Genomic DNA, 15,194 nt, shown 5'->3' on the forward strand with positions numbered 1-15,194 from the left:
CTAGAATATTTTATTCCCGGTCAATTTAACCTTTTTTATTATTTAGAAACATTTGATATTGAAATTAAGTTGAAAATACATTTTATTTCTGTTTTTTCTAAGAAACCTTTAAATATTTTATTGAATTTTATTTTACATCACACCAAACAGACATTCGGGTCTTAGGAGTTAAAGCAAAGGTAAAACATGGAGCATCTGATCAGTGAAGGTCCACCTACCCATGTATTAGATGCATAAAAGCACCATTTTTATTCATCATGCAGACCAGAGGGCTGTTCCGCGAAGCGAGTTAATTTCATAAACCAGGCTCTGAAGATGTATGCTTGTCAATGGGACTAAAGACATTATGTGCCATAGATTTCACATATGATGTCCGTGAATTTTAAGATTTACATTCCCGGTAGAACCTAAATCGATTCTACGAACATCACTCGCCCGAAGCCCCTCCCAGTCCTGCTCCGTGGCTTTGTGGAGCCGGCGAAACCAGGAGGGGAGCACTAGGTCAATCAGGGATTTATCAGGAGATCCCCAATGTTCTAAACTCGCTTTCTCCACATGCTGTGGAGGTAAACAACAATAACACAAGGTTCTGTGGTAGGTGCAATACTGGCTTCATCCTCCGTCAGCTGATGTGCTAAACACCGATTACAGCTGAAAGTGACTTCATCTCAAAGCGCTGACATAAACGTTAGGTCTGAAACAGATGCGCTGTTCTGTGACTTCATGCAGCAAACACAGATGATCTGAACCGGTTCCAGCCAGACGAAGGAGCCCCTCTGTTTGGATCAGAACCAGATCTGTTCAGATGCATCAGCTGATGTTAGTTAGGTGTCCCAGACTCTCAGCTGGTGACTGATGGAGATATGGGTGGATGGGGAGTTTCAGTTTCCATGGTAACATCTGGAAGTTTCTTTCTGACCAGAGCTCATTCTTCACTTTGACAATTTTTGTACTTTGGCAGAAATGTACAAAATTTGGCTTCTGCCAGGTGCTGCGGTGGAGCTGGAGCTGGGCTCCAGACCCCTCCCTCTCAGGTAGCGATGTTGTTGCGGCTGCCATATTTGTGGTGAATGATCAGTAAGACAACACCCAGCAGAAAGCAGACCGAGCCCACAGTGATGTAGGCAATTCCTAGGAATGGGTTCTTCCCTCCCATCCAGGAGATGGTGCTCAAAATCACCCGCTTCCTACCATCGAAGCTCCGGACGGGATAATCTGAGGTCAGCTTGTTAGAGACAAAAACCTTTACATCGCCTGGACGAAAGCAACGTCTGTTACTTCCTGTCTTTTATTTTGGTGAGCAGGCTTATTGGACTTATTGGACAAGCCATCTCCAGGGACCAAAGGAGTCCAGTTAGGTTTTATTCCGAACCTGCTGGGAGTTACAGACGGATTATTTCCAACTGAACAGACTTGTGAAGAGGAACAGAGCCGACCCGGGCCTGATCCTTTCACAGGAAGGATACTGTAAACCACCTCCAGGGTGTAGTTCCCCCTGGGCAGCGTGGGAACCATGTTGTTCTTCCTCTGGATGATCCGGTACAGTTTGCGGAACGTCGGGAGCGCAGCAGTTCTCATCCATACGATGAAGTCCTCGTTGATGAAGCCGTTGTTCTCTGGATCCGAGTCCAGCTCGTAGACGGGCCAGTGCCAGTTGACTGGCTTCGTGGTTCCTGAGAAAACATGTATAACAGCTGTCGTTCCAAAAGGGTTTGGAATTCTACGAGAAAGGAATCCTCGGACATGCGAACTCAGAACTCTACATCAGGCGTGCAAAACCGGTACCTTGGAAAGCAGCGGGGAGGTTCTCGTTCCCACCAGGGTTCCTGAACTTCACGTGTTTGTCCGTCCACCAGGCAATTCCTGTCGCTGTCAGAGGAATTTGGACCTTCGAGCCGTTCGGGTCGTTGTAGAACAGCTCCAGAGTGTCTGAAACAGAACTTTCACTTACTAACCTGCTTCAGAGCCCACATCTGGTTCTGATGCTCCTGTCTCTGCTGCACCTTTCAGTAGTAATGACCCATCAGAACCCTGAATGGGTCCATACCACAACGAAACCAGAACTTCTGCCTAGGGCTGCCAGGACTAATCGTGTCATTCATAAAGGTTTAGCTTATTGCACCAGGATGTTCTAAGATACCATCATTAGTGTGATTAGCTATGTGCCATCTATAATAAAGACAAGATGAACACACACACACACACCTCTTAAAGGCTTCGCATTTCTTTTCCATCATGGTGGTGAAGTGGCATCAGCCTGGTAGGTGGTTGTCATGGTAACCAGGGTTGAGCTGCTTGGTCATCTCTGAAACCTCGATGCCGACCATGGACAGCAGTCTGCTGACCAACATGCTCAACGGCCTCAGTCAGGACGTTGGCTTGCTGAGGTTTCTTCCTGTTAAAAGGGAGTTTTCCTCTCCACTGTCGCTGCATGCTTGCTTAGTATGAGTATTGCTGTAAAAACTCTGACACTAGTCAGTGACTCGATGACACCTGCTGGGTTCCTTAGATAGGAAACCTTGTAGCGCCTTGAGACGACCCTAGTCGTGATGTGGAGCTATATAAATAAACTTGAATTGAATTACACGTAACAAACGGGTCCGTTGAAGAGGAGCACTGTCATTACTGTACCGCTGTAACGTAGCGGGATGAAATAAATGATCAGCGTTTGTAATTAGAGCTAAAATACGTGACGTACAAACGTGTTCTAAAGGGGATGACATCACCACCGCTACTGGTGTTGCTACACCTGTTAGCAGCTAACAGAGGTAAACTCACCGAGGCGATTCTTTGTTCTCCACTCCACTGCTTCCTTTAAGGTTCCTTTAAGGTGCATCACCGATGTTTTCCCGTGAAAGCAGAGTTGGCGCTCTACGGGCCTTTCTTTGGTCTTGAAATAATGCTCCCAAACTTTTGAGCTACGCTGGCGACTCGCCATGTCTTTCTCCGGGGACGAAGGCTGATCTGGGTGCGCCTCGGAGCTGAAGGTGGCACCTGACCCGGATGGCGACTACTGCATGTGCATTGAGCAGAGAAACAGGAAGCAGTTGCTAAACGCGCCGCAGCAGGCGACATTAAAAATGTCTATAAAATAAACAACACTATTAAATTAATAGTTGTCTATTTTGTTTGTCGACGTCGTCAGGGCAAGTTGATCAATCGAGGCAGCCCTACTTTGGACCTGTTAGTTTTTAATCATTCAGATGCGTTTTTCTTTGGCGAAGATTTCAGGGTTTTATTTAGCACAGGCGCAGGTGAGTGGCCCACCATTGAACATGCTGTTGGCTATTGCTCCACAAGGTGCGATGGGCTTGCTGCTGCTCCACGCGTATGGCTCACACTCCTTACTGGGATCCTGTGAATAAACAACACAAACCCTAACCCAGGTGGACAACAGGAGATCTTCATCAGCTGAAAGGACGTCTGACCTTCAGGGATTCCTGGTTCCCGTTCAGCTGGCTGTCGTCTCTAGACTTGACGTAACGGCGGTGGTTCTGGTAGAAGTTTGAGAGGCCGTAGTACATGAAGACGTTGCTCTGTGGATTCAGAAACCAAGCACACGGTTAGCTACCAGATGACGTCTCCGCTGCAGCGCTGTGGAGCGAGGACTGACGTCATAGGGCTGGTCCAGGTAGAACGGGAGGGAGCAGGCACAGGGTCTGGAGCTGTTCCAGCTGAAGTTCTGCGAGCAGTTGTAACACGGACTGGACATGTCCACTCCAGTGTAGTCAATCTGCCAACACAACACAGCACATACTAGCATGACTCAGCACAATCTGGGGGGTGTTCCAGAGAGCCAGATTTCCCCAAAACCAGACAACGTATTTACTCTGGTCACACCCCGGCAAACATTTGGACGTGACCGCAGTAACGACATCAAATCGAGACGTTCCGTCGTGGTTGAAAACGAGCTCTAACATGAAAGTTGCACTGACGTCTTTCGGCACGTCTCATTTGGACGTTTATTAAAGTAAAAAATGTCATTACAGTAAGAAGAAAAACACTTCCGTGAGTTGGACTCTCATAACCTGGACTCCCGCGAGGGTCCTCGGCGTGTGGAGCCGTCTCAGACTTGTGCAGTACGTCCCCTAGAGGAGCTACACTCACAGCTGATTCATAACACGTTGAACTACACGTAACAAACCGTCTAAATGACGTAACCCCAGGTAACGGTACACGTGTACAGCTGTAGCTGAATGGATGTTAGGAAACGTGACACATTTTGGCCGTGGACGCCACGTTGCCGATGTGACAGCATTCGCTGGAACATCAGTGGGATGTTTTTTCCTCGGTGAGTAACATGAGAGCTAAACGGTTTACAGCGTTAACGGTAGGGTCATGTGACCATTAAAACTCACTGTTGCTCAGCAGGAACAACGTCCTCCAGTCTCTAAACATCCAGACTCTGGAGCAGAACATGAAAACCACATCAATGATGAAAAGTTAAATAAAATAAGTGGAGAAACAGGAGTTGAAGTGGACATCTCGCGTTGCCGTGGAAACGTGTATACTGAGCGTTGTGACTAAGCAGCTCCAGCTACACAGCTTTAATCAAACAGCTCATGGTCTGTTTTAGTTCTGATATCTCTGTAGTCCTCGTAGGCGTGGATGAATAATTATCGCTCCGTCTGGATGAAGAACGAGGCTCTGTCCTTTCCTTCCATCATCATTTATCTGGCATCGATTACCAGTGGACTCAGGGTCTCCTTTAAAAAACAGCTGAAAGCTCAAAATGGCTTTTGCGTGACCTTCATCTCCACCCTCTCCTTATTCTGCTCATTCTATTTATAGGGAGCCTGAGACACGCCCACCTACTTCCGGACCAATGGGGCTAAAAACGAAATTTTCTAATTCCGCTTGTTTTGTTCCATGGATTTCACACATGATGTCCGTACATTTTAACGGCACATTTTGATACCAAAGACGCGCTTATTTTTGAACAGGGGTAACGTTATTTTTGGTTTTGTGTGAAAATAAGTCCAGGACTACAAATGCGCTTCACCAAAGTGACGTCATCGAACCAGACATGGAGAAACTGAGGGAAAAGGGCTGTAAGTTCAGCAAACTTCCCACATGAGGAAAGAACCACCATGAATCTGGTCATGTGGTAAGTAGCAGCTACGCTAGGGGGGAGGGGCTTATGTGGTGATGTCACATATGCAACGTGCCAATTTCTAGTTTGTAGTCATGCGAATGTGGTGGGATGAACAATTGGTTCATGGAGATTTGTCCAGGTGGACGACATCCTGGCGATTGTGGCGCGGGGCACGCTGCCTTCATAAGAGGCAGATACCTGCTGCTCACGCAAAGCTCTCTGATTCTAATCCTCAGCACCAAGCGTGTTTGAGGAGGCGATCTGCCGTTTGCGACTGTAAGTAAAATCCAGTTTACTGCCTCATTAGTATTTCCTTTCTATGACAGCCTAAATGGTTTATCTGTAATGAGTGCTGGTTGGACGCTGACGCTTTACGCAGCTCTAAGCCAGAGCAGGTGTATAAACAGAGGGGCCTCTTCCTGTTTGGAGGTTGTTTTCCTCAGGCAGTTGACCTCCTCCCCCGCTTGGCAGAGGCAAGCCAGTAGTTTTGGGTAACGGGGTGAGCTGATCCGGGGGATTTTTTACCATCTGTTTGTAGTTCTGAGTTGAGCATATGTAGGAGTTCCTTGAAATTATCCCCAGAACAGAAAATATTTGGATCATCTGCAAATAAAATTAACTTTAATGATTGTGACACCTGGCAGATGTCATTAATATAAAGAATGAACAGTTTTGGACCAAGCACTGACCTCTGGGGAACACCACAAACATTGTCCAAGCATGATGAGTTGATTCCATCCAACTTCACAAACTGCTTCCTGTCGGTCAAATAATTCCTGATCCAGTCTAGTGCCACCTCCCTGATTCCATAGCATTCCAGTTTATTTAGTAGGATGTTTTGAAATGCTTTTTTTAGATCTATGACTACTCCTACTGCACACTTTTTCCTGATGTATAGCATTTGTAATGTCCTCTAGTGTTTCAATTAGTGCCAGTGATGTTGAACAATTAGCTCTAAATCCATATTGATTATTAGTAAGTAGTTTATGTTTTTTGAGAAATTTATCTAGGCGGTAAGTGAACAGTTTTTAGTAGTATCTTGGCAAATTGAGGAAGTAAAGAAACAGGTCTGTAGTTTGTGAAGTGATGTTTATCCCCACTTTTATACAGTGGTACAACTTTCGCTATTTTAGGAAATTTACCGGTCTGGAATGATAAGTTGAAGATGTAAGTTCGTGGTTTAGATATTCCTTCAATCACTCCTTTAACAGTGGTCATATCTAAATCATGACAGTCTGTGGATGTTTTGTCTACTTTTATTAATAATATCAATGACTTCTCGTTCGTCTACTGCTGTGATGAACATGGACTTAAGGGCCATTCCCATCTGTACCGGGTCGGCCCGGGCCGGGCAGCGTAGGTTGTTTACATATCTGGGTGGTCTGGTATTTTCCCGGGCCAACCAAGGCTCATTCTCGGCCCTCTTCCCGAGGGGTACTGCTTCAGGCCGACCAGGGCCAACACACCCACTGCTGACAGCAAATTCACACCTTCCATTAGAGCAAGCCTCTGATTGGTGGGTAGAATCAGCCCACATGGACTTAAGGCAAGGATGTGTGGAATCAACCGGGCCAGGCTGGGGCCGACTGGGGCTACTCGGCCCGGGCCGAACCGGTACAGATAGGAATGGCCCATTAGATTACTGGTCCAATTTTCAGAGGTTTGTGGTTCTGGAATGGTCTCTGCTAGTTTTGGTCCGATGTTTATAAAGAATTTATTGAGGCTATTGGCCACATCCTTAGTGTTGTCCTGTACGATATCATTTTCAATTAAGTATTGCGGATAGTTTTGTCTAGCATTATTTTTAATGATACCATTTAATATTTTCCACGTTCCTTTTATATTGTTCCTATTCTCATACACTTGCTTGCTAAAGTATTCTTTTTTACACTGCCTTTAGAATGTTTGTTAATTTATTTTTATATTTATTTTCTGATACTTTAGTTCTTTGTTTTATAAATTCCCTGTACAGGGTATTTTTCTTTTTACATGAATTTTTTAAACCCTTTGTCATCCATGACCGACCTGCTTGTTTTTGTTTTGTACTAAATTGAAATACTGGACAGTTTTTGTCATACATTTTTTCCTAGAAAATAAACTTAGAATTGAGTTTCGAGAGGATAAGAAGGACCGAATCCACATGAGAACAGATGGTGGAGCCGGTGGAACCGGGATGTTCTGGAATACCTCCCAGATCAGCTGATTTTATCCGTCATGGGTTCGAACGAGTCCTGTTGGTTCAGAGGGCCCGGAAGTTCGGTGTTTATTTACGTCACGTGATGAAACCGTTTTAAACGCGAGATTTCTGAGTTAGGAGAGCCAGATCCTTTCTGCTGTTTAGACCCATACCTGGAACTCTTTGATGTTCATGGACGTCACATACAGGCCAATACCGATGGGGATGAAGATGAGGCCGATAATGAAGAAGGCAGGCAGGACGGTCCCCGCGGTGAGGACGGGCTGCCAGGCGGGTAGCCTCTGCTGCTTGAAGGCGGTGTTTTCCGGCTTCTTGCCCGGCATAGAGCCACCACCTGCTCCGGAGACACTGATGTGTCCGTCCTCGTAGCTGGTGGGCATCATGCTTTTTTTAGCCGTTACCGCTTCTTTGTGAATGTTGCTCCCGTTTATTATCAAACTTTCACCCAGGTTTTAGCCATTAGCTGAACCACTGTCGGAAGCATCGTAAGCGTCCGTAGCTGCTAACTAGCCTTTGGTGTCTTCTTCTGTAAACACTGACCAGACACTGCGGGTCTCTGCTGCCCCCTCAGGCCGCACGCCGCCACTACACCCACAGACCTCTAATCCTGGCCGGGCCAGCAGGCTACTGCAGAGAAGAAACCGAAACTTTTAACTTGTAGATTTTATTGCACACTTGCTTATATAAATAGATTTATTTCAGTTCCAGTCACAAAAACAAGACAAAAGTGTAACGAGCAGCAGTGAAACAATCAGTTAGGCTCCTGAAGGATTTAAACCTTCAACCATTACGGCTGCAAACAGACGATCCAGTCGTGTCCAGCATCATCTCCAGCCCTCCTCAGCTCTTCCCTCCTGCTGCATATGCAGAGCTGCATACTACTGCCTTTCTTAGCTCGGTCTTCATCGGCTGACCTTCACACAGTGGCTCCATCCTTGCCATTGTCGCTTTCGATTTCAGAGACACCGGGATCTGTGTCGCTGTACCCCGAACTGACAGCATCTCAGAATCAGGCTGGGAAAACACACAGATGGAAAATGCTCTAAAACTATTATTATGTTTGGATGTGAATTCATTCAGAATTTTTTGTGACTTTTAGAAGAAGCAGAGCTACTTAAATATACCAGGATAACATTTGATACTACTGATTAAAGCAACTTTACCCAGAATCACATTGTGATGTATAGTGAGGTCTGAACATGTGTGGAATATTTCTGGCTCACTGACATCTGATTTGACCAGACCTAGTTAAAAGAAGCAGATCCGAATCCAGAGGCAGACAGGGAATTAAATGGTTCCCTGTGCCTTCAGGTCAGGGAACACATCCCAACTGTTGTTCAACTCACTCACCTCTTCAAGGGGGTCCTGGTAGGACTACTAGCCAACACTCCAACTGGAAGCTCCTGACTTCTTAGCTAGGAGTTTACCGTGTAACTGGTGGGTTGCTGGTTCGAACCCAGCTCTGTCCATGTCAGTCATGGTGTCCTTGAGCAAGACACACTCCACCCTTGCCTGTTTGTGGTGGTCAGAGTGACCGCTGACTTCTGTCAGTGTGTCCCAGGGCAGCTGTGGCTACGATGTAGCTCATCCCAGCCAGAGTCTGAATGAGTGAAAGAGTCTGGTGTGAAGCGCTTCGAGTCCTCTGACTCAGAACGACACTACACAAGTGCCACTAGGCAAGGCAGACCATAGCTTGGGGACCCAGAGGGCATAGAGAGTTTGAACCAAGTCAGGACCACAGCTGTAGTGAGACAGTTGTCGGTGGCAGCGATGTTGGCCGTCACACTTCCCTGAAGAGTCTCCCTTCATTGTGAAATGGTTAAAACATCTGCTCAGCGCTGGCCGTCTGTCAGACTGATCCCAGAAAAGGCTCGGGACAGCAGGCAGAAAACTGGAGTAACACCTGACTCCACCCCCTAGCCAATCAGATGGACTGTTGCTGGCTCGTATTTTCAGCCCAGCTCAGGCTGCTTGAAAGCAGGTGCTGAAAGTTGACAGCAATCACAGAGCCGTTACTGATGGTCCAACTGGACCAAACCAGTTTGAGTTGAGCTGCCCTTTTGCTGTCTCACCTGCGTCCGTACGTTCTGGCCACTCGTATGAAGAGAGGAGCGGAGCTGTCGGCTAACCAGCTGGTGGTCAGGTGGATCAGGTGGTGTGGAAAGATGCTGCCTGGACCTGAGAGGGAGATCTGGTTGTAATGATTCCACGTTGTTCTGCCATGCCTGTCATGGTAGTTTCCTTTCTGCCAGTCCTGTTAATCAGCTTCACCCAGATCACCTGAGCCCTGCCTGAGTGTCTCCTGCTGCACCTGTGCGCTCCTCTCTTTAAGCAAAGCTCAGGCTTTGTCTCCCTGCCAGATGATCGACAGCCTTGTGCCGGTAGAGACTCCAGCCATAGTTTACAGCCAAGCCCTTTTCTGATTTTTGACCAAGTTTTCTGTCCACGGATTCTCTCGCCCGTCTCTCATCTGGACACCGACCTTGGCTCTGAACTTACTGATTCCTGCGCTACCCCTGATACTGACTTCTGCCTGCCTGTGTATGACCTTGCCTGTACCTCACCTAGACATGGATTTTGGATTCATGTGTCATTCTGAGGAGAGGAGTTCCCATCCCAGCACATGCTGCTCTGTCTCTAGTTTTCCTAACAGCAGAACTTTGTACTCTTCCCTCATTCCCCCACATTCTAAATAAATATCTTCTTTTAACATTCAACTGCTGTGTTTTGGCTGAATTTCTGAGTCTTCAGGTTATATCCATTACAAAAATAGTCTTCTACTCCCTCTAAAGTGCCAAATTATTGACTACATGTGTCTACAGCATGATCAGACACTCGTTTTTCTGGTTTGTCAGCAAAAAAGTTGATTTGGGGGGGTGACTTGCTCTTTAAAAAAGTTATCTTAAAGTTTAAGATAACTTTTTTAAAGACTTAAACAAAACTTAGCTTAAGACTTAAACTAAGCTGCTCATGTGGGCTTAAAGCCAGGTCTGTAAAGCCCACCTGATATCTGAGAAGTCCAACAGGAAGCACACACCACCTGATTTCACCCTGGAGAGTTCCAGAATCAGCTCAAAGGTCATAAACAGAACCTCCAACCTACATGAGCAGAGACCACCAACATCCAGCCCTCATCAGACACTCCTGTAGCAGCTCCTACCCCTCCACTCTCAGGCTCATGGCAGCACCTCCTGAAACTCACCATCCACCCAGTGTCATGAGTCAGTCCAAGTGCAACACCATACCTCCCTGTCTCCCTCCTAACCAGTCCGTACGTTTGTTTCTGGCTCTTACTGCTGATTGTGGTAAAACCTTCACATTTTGATGGCATCTTTCTTTTTTACAGTCCAAGTCTTGACTTGAAGCTCCACTCCAACAATCCCAGTGTACCCAGACCAAGTGTGTGTGTACAAACGGTAAACCAAAATCTTACTTTAACTTTGACACTGATTGGTCATTTTGGACAAACGAAACCTTCTCACCGGAGACTGGGTGGATCTGGAGGTTGTAGGCATAATTGGGGCGATGGGAGTGATGGTAATGCTACTGGTTTTTTTGCTAGGAGGCACCTTCTCCATCATGGGTTGTTTTGGAGAGTGCAGTACTGTCTTTGGTGGAGACTCTCTGCTTTCTGAGCTCAGGTCTGCAGGTCTAAGTGTTAAAATGGAACCTTCAGCCCCTTGCAAGGGCCCTTTGAGCCGAGGACCCAGATGGATGTGAATTTTCTTGTCCTCTGTTGTTACAATATTGCTTTTGTACTTCCTGATGGACTCTAGCTGCTTCTCAGAGGTCATGTTGCTTATTGGAGACCCTGCAGTGGTTTCAGAATGGTCCAATGAGCAACAGACCTCAGCCACTGGAGTGGTGCTGACCGTGATGATGGACACCGCTGACTGGGGACCAGAGCTGCTGCTGTTGATCTCTTCTGGACTTTTAGTCCTGGAAGTGGTTGTTATGGTGACAGGTGACTTAGCTTGATTGAGACCTCCACTTATATCACATCTTTTGGTCTTTGAGGCCAATGTTGTGGGTTTGGGGACAATTGTGATACGAGTTTTTTGAAGACCAAGTGTTGGGATGATAGTGGTACTGGAGAAGAAGTCCTCGGCTCTCGGGCTGGTGATCTCCAAGGTGGCCGTGGTGTTCTTGTGGTCTGGCATTACACGAATGTGTAAAGGCTGGCCTGATCTTTGGGACGTATCAGGTGGATGCGGTGAAGCTGAATCTTGGCTCTTCTCAGAAAGCGTCTGAGTCATCATGATGGCCTCCTTCCTGTTCATCCAGGGTGTTCTGGTGTTTCTCATCCTGAGTTCTGCTGAGGCTGGAGGGTACCGTTCAAGAACTGATGGCCTCCTGATACCTTGCTGTCTGAGATTGCGCATTAAGTGGTTTTCTTCTAGAACAGATTTCTGAATGAACCCAATTGCGGTCTGGTCCTCGGTGGACTCGTTGGTCACCATGTCTGTCTGGACTGCCGTGGAGGTAACTGGGACATCCACCATCCTCCTGCCGTTCATGCTGGGCCTCAGGGCTCGGCTGTAGCGCTTTACAGCTTCTAGTTGGTTGGAAAGGTCCTCCACTTCTTTACCCATGCTCTTCTTCTGTTCTTCTTCCTCCATAATCCTCTGCTGGAGAACAAAAAAGTCCATCTGCAGCTGGGATAGCTGGTCCTCCTTGTTCATGAGTTCATGGATCTTCTCCTTCAAGGCTTGGATGTCAGCTTGGAGCTCTCTGGTCTTTGCCTCTTCCATCTTGCAGCGACTTCTCAGCTCACCCTCTGGACCCGTGGTTTCACCTTTTTCTTTGCTCCTTGACATCTGAATTCTCATCTCCTCCACCACCTTTGACAAGCTGTTGGCTTTGTCTTGCTCCGCTCTGAACTTCTTTTCCAGTAGATCATACTCATCCTCGGTCTTCATCAAGTCTCCCTTCACCCCCTCTAGTTGCTTCAACCGGCCCGTGAGCCTTTCAACCTCCAGGGTCAGCTCCTTCACCGTGTTATCATCTTCTATACATGTGTTTGTGCTGGTGGACAGCGTTCTCTGCAGCGCCATCTTGGTCTCTTCTAGTCCATTCACTCTTATCTTCATCTCCTCAAGCTTCTTGCTCAGCTCTGTACTCTTCTCCTCTTCGCTGCTCAAATGACTTTTGAGTTCTTCTTTTTCAGCGATGAAAGTCATCTCTTGGATTTCCATCTCTGTCTTGAGTTTAAGAAGTTTCTTGCTCTCCTCGATCAGCTTCTCTGTGACTTGTGTGACCTTCTGCTGCTCGATTTTCAGCATCTTGCTCAGAACTTCACTCTTCTGCTCTTCCTGTTTCAGTCTTTCTGATACGTTCTTCCTTTCCTCCACAAGTAGGACTGTGAAGGACTTCAGCTTCACAAGATCATCTTTGAAACCCTTTTCTGCTTTTCCAAGCTTTGACTGAGAAGACTCCAGGTCCTTCAGCTGAGATTTGGATTTTTCCCACTCGGAAGCCAAATTCTTCACAGCTCTCCTCTCTTTCTCCAAGTTTAAATGAAGCTGGGAACATTCTGATTTGCTCTTGTTGAAGGATTCTTCCAGCTTCTCTAACTCCACCAGTCTCTTCTGGAGCTTGTCTATCTCCAGCCTCAGCTCCTTGCTTTGGTTCTCTTCATCCTGCATCCTCTTCCTCAGCTCTCTGCACTGACTCTCCGATTTGAGGATTTCTTCATCTTTTCCCTCCATCTCTAGGACTTTCTTTCTCAAGTTCTGCAGCTCGGCCATGGTGGAGGAGTTCCCACATTCACCTTTGCTGATCTTCTCTCTAAGCTCCAACAAGCCATCCTCTGACATCTGTAGAACTTTGTTGTTTTCATCCAGCTCCTCAACCCTCTGGGTAAGCCCGGCCAGCTTCAGCTTTAGTTGTTGGTTTTGGGAATCTTGGTTAATTAGCTTGGCCTTCATGTTTTCACTCTCCTGACTAAACTTTGCCTGTTGAAGTTCTAACTCGGCCTCCAGTTTCAGAACCTTCTCTTCATCCTCCTTGATGGTTTTGCTCAAAGCTCCCAGTTTCTGTTCCTTTTGCTGCAGCTTTTGAGAGAGATTCTGGATCTTTTGGGTCTGCTGGTCCATCTGCTTGATGTACAGCTGTTGCTCATCAACTAGCATCAGTGCAAAAGACTTAAGCTTCACCAGCTCAGCTTGGACTTTCTCCAGAGTCCTGCTGTGGTCCTGGTCCTTATGGGCCTGGTGGGCCTTCTCCTGCTCCAACAGACTCTTCAGTCTGAGAAACAAAAAGAGGCAAAAAAAACGACATCATCAGATCAGACTCGTCATCCCCTGAAGGAATGCTCGTCACCTGTACCAGTGTTCTTTAGTCTGGTCCAGTTCAGTCGGGACTGGTCCGGTCCAGTCTGTTCCAGTTTGATCCAGTCCAGTCCAGTCAGGTCCAGTCCAGTCTTTTCCAGTTTTGTCTGGTCCTGTGCAGTCCAGTCCAGTCCAGCCGAATCCGGTCCAGTCAGTTTGGTACGGTCCAGTCCGGTCCAGCCGGGTCCAGTTTTATCCGGTCCAGTCTGTTCTGGACTGGATGTTTTAGTTTCAAATCTGATCTTTATTAAAAAAAAAACTGAACATCATGATGATGTTTTGAACCTTAGTGTGTCTGACAGTTTGAGATGTGCTGGTTCTGGTTTCTGTGGTCCTCTTACTGAACCAGAATCAAAACCAGGAGGTGCTTCTCTTACCTCTCTCTCTCCTTTTCCAGCAGGTTGGTGAAGTCATCACTCTTGGTGATGAAATCTGCGTGCTTCCGTTTCTCCGAGTCCAGCTCCGTGATGGTTCTACGGTGGTACTTCTCCACCAGCAGCAGCTGCTCCAGCATCCGACGGTACGTCTCCTTCTGTTTCACCTCCAGACGGTCCAGCTGAGACGAAACCCGTCATGGTTAGCATCTCAGAACTGAACAGGAACCTTCTGTGAGGTCCAGAATGTTTTCATCGTGCTGTAGATCTAGATCCAGCAGATCTACCTGCTGAGATTTTTCTTTTTGTTGACAAAGATGCTCCTGTTTACTAATGTTTTAAAAGAATATTTAGAATTACGTTTTACGTAGAACCAGGTCACCTGGAATGTGAACACCTGCTGAAGCTTCCGAACTTTGTTGGAAGCGAGACTTTTAAATCCTATATGTTTTGGAAACTTAAATTGTGTAAGATTATTAAATATTTCAGATTGATGACGTGCCCCGAACCCTCCAAACAGTCATGCAAACAGAAGCTCTGCCCGGTGAGGCCCAATTGGGTCAGAGCGGTGACCTTCTGACCCGATCCAGGTCACTCACCTCTATCATGGGCTTCTGGTACACGTCATCTGAGCTGCAGCTGCTGCGAAGGAGCATGGCGTCCCTCTGCAGTGCCTGCAGGGGTTTGGTGGGAATAGCCGAGCCGTAGTGGGCCTCCAGAGTCTCAGGGCAGGTTCTGTCAGACTTAAGCAGCCTGATGAAGTCCTCTCGGGCCTGAGGACACACAGAGAACCATCTGAGCTCAATCTGAAACCAGCTCAGATGTTTGTTCTGGATCTGATGAACAAAGTTCAGCTGAAGGTTTTTCAATAACACAAAATCACTTTATATGTATTTTAGCGTCATGAATAGCCTCTAATTTGTGACAAAGGTCACATTTTCCCAGCTGGGTCAAGCTGGGTCGAACTGTAACTTTGCCCCACAGATTAACCCGCCAGGAGCCGTGATGTCTGCTGAAACACCTTCTTTATCTGCTGCTGTTCCGTCCCAAGATGAAGGACACTTCAAGATTTTACAATAATAATTTTCAATAATAATTTTAATAAACTCTATGACTTTATTACTGTTTATTACAACCATCATAAATAGTCTCTTGGTTCAGCATAAATGTATTTTAATTACTGAAATGACTTATTATGC

The 15,194-nt window shown here is 46.7% G+C and overlaps 2 protein-coding genes and 1 long non-coding RNA gene across 5 annotated transcripts in view; 1 reads left to right on the forward strand and 2 right to left on the reverse strand.

Moving 5' to 3' along the window:
- Positions 1 to 219: 219 nt before the first annotated feature.
- On the reverse strand, positions 220 to 7,853 carry LOC139063267 (cell cycle control protein 50A-like). 2 transcript variants are annotated; one of them, XM_070544600.1, is made up of 7 exons: positions 7,445 to 7,853; positions 3,614 to 3,733; positions 3,429 to 3,536; positions 3,268 to 3,355; positions 1,786 to 1,929; positions 1,467 to 1,673; positions 220 to 1,215 (listed from the first exon to the last, which is right to left on the reverse strand). In XM_070544600.1, the coding sequence occupies exons 1-7, from the start codon at positions 7,673 to 7,675 to the stop codon at positions 1,031 to 1,033; spliced, it is 1,083 nt and encodes a 360-aa protein (XP_070400701.1). In that variant the 5' UTR covers positions 7,676 to 7,853; the 3' UTR covers positions 220 to 1,030. The 2 variants fall into 2 exon arrangements, with proteins under 2 accessions (XP_070400701.1, XP_070400698.1); XM_070544597.1 differs by having other exon boundaries at positions 1,073 to 1,673.
- LOC139063282 (uncharacterized) overlaps positions 7,531 to 15,194 on the forward strand; it is a 15,135-nt gene continuing 7,471 nt past the window's right edge. The window contains exons 1-3 of the long non-coding RNA XR_011516635.1: positions 7,531 to 7,664; positions 10,639 to 10,708; positions 14,019 to 14,141. This is a non-coding gene — a long non-coding RNA (uncharacterized lncRNA). The remainder of the gene's footprint in view (positions 7,665 to 10,638; positions 10,709 to 14,018; positions 14,142 to 15,194) is intronic.
- The window catches only part of LOC139063246 (filamin-A-interacting protein 1-like), a 15,252-nt gene continuing 7,998 nt past the window's right edge, over positions 7,941 to 15,194 (reverse strand). For both annotated transcript variants that reach the window (XM_070544551.1, XM_070544552.1), the window contains 4 exons: positions 14,595 to 14,768; positions 13,999 to 14,177; positions 10,775 to 13,538; positions 7,941 to 8,306 (listed from right to left, as the gene is read on the reverse strand). In XM_070544551.1, coding sequence (XP_070400652.1) covers positions 8,133 to 8,306; positions 10,775 to 13,538; positions 13,999 to 14,177; positions 14,595 to 14,768 — 3,291 coding nt within the window. In that variant the 3' untranslated portion in view covers positions 7,941 to 8,132. The remainder of the gene's footprint in view (positions 8,307 to 10,774; positions 13,539 to 13,998; positions 14,178 to 14,594; positions 14,769 to 15,194) is intronic.

The sequence above is a fragment of the Nothobranchius furzeri genome, chromosome 2 (genome assembly GCF_043380555.1).
Source record: "Nothobranchius furzeri strain GRZ-AD chromosome 2, NfurGRZ-RIMD1, whole genome shotgun sequence".
NCBI classification, from domain to species: domain Eukaryota; kingdom Metazoa; phylum Chordata; class Actinopteri; order Cyprinodontiformes; family Nothobranchiidae; genus Nothobranchius; species Nothobranchius furzeri.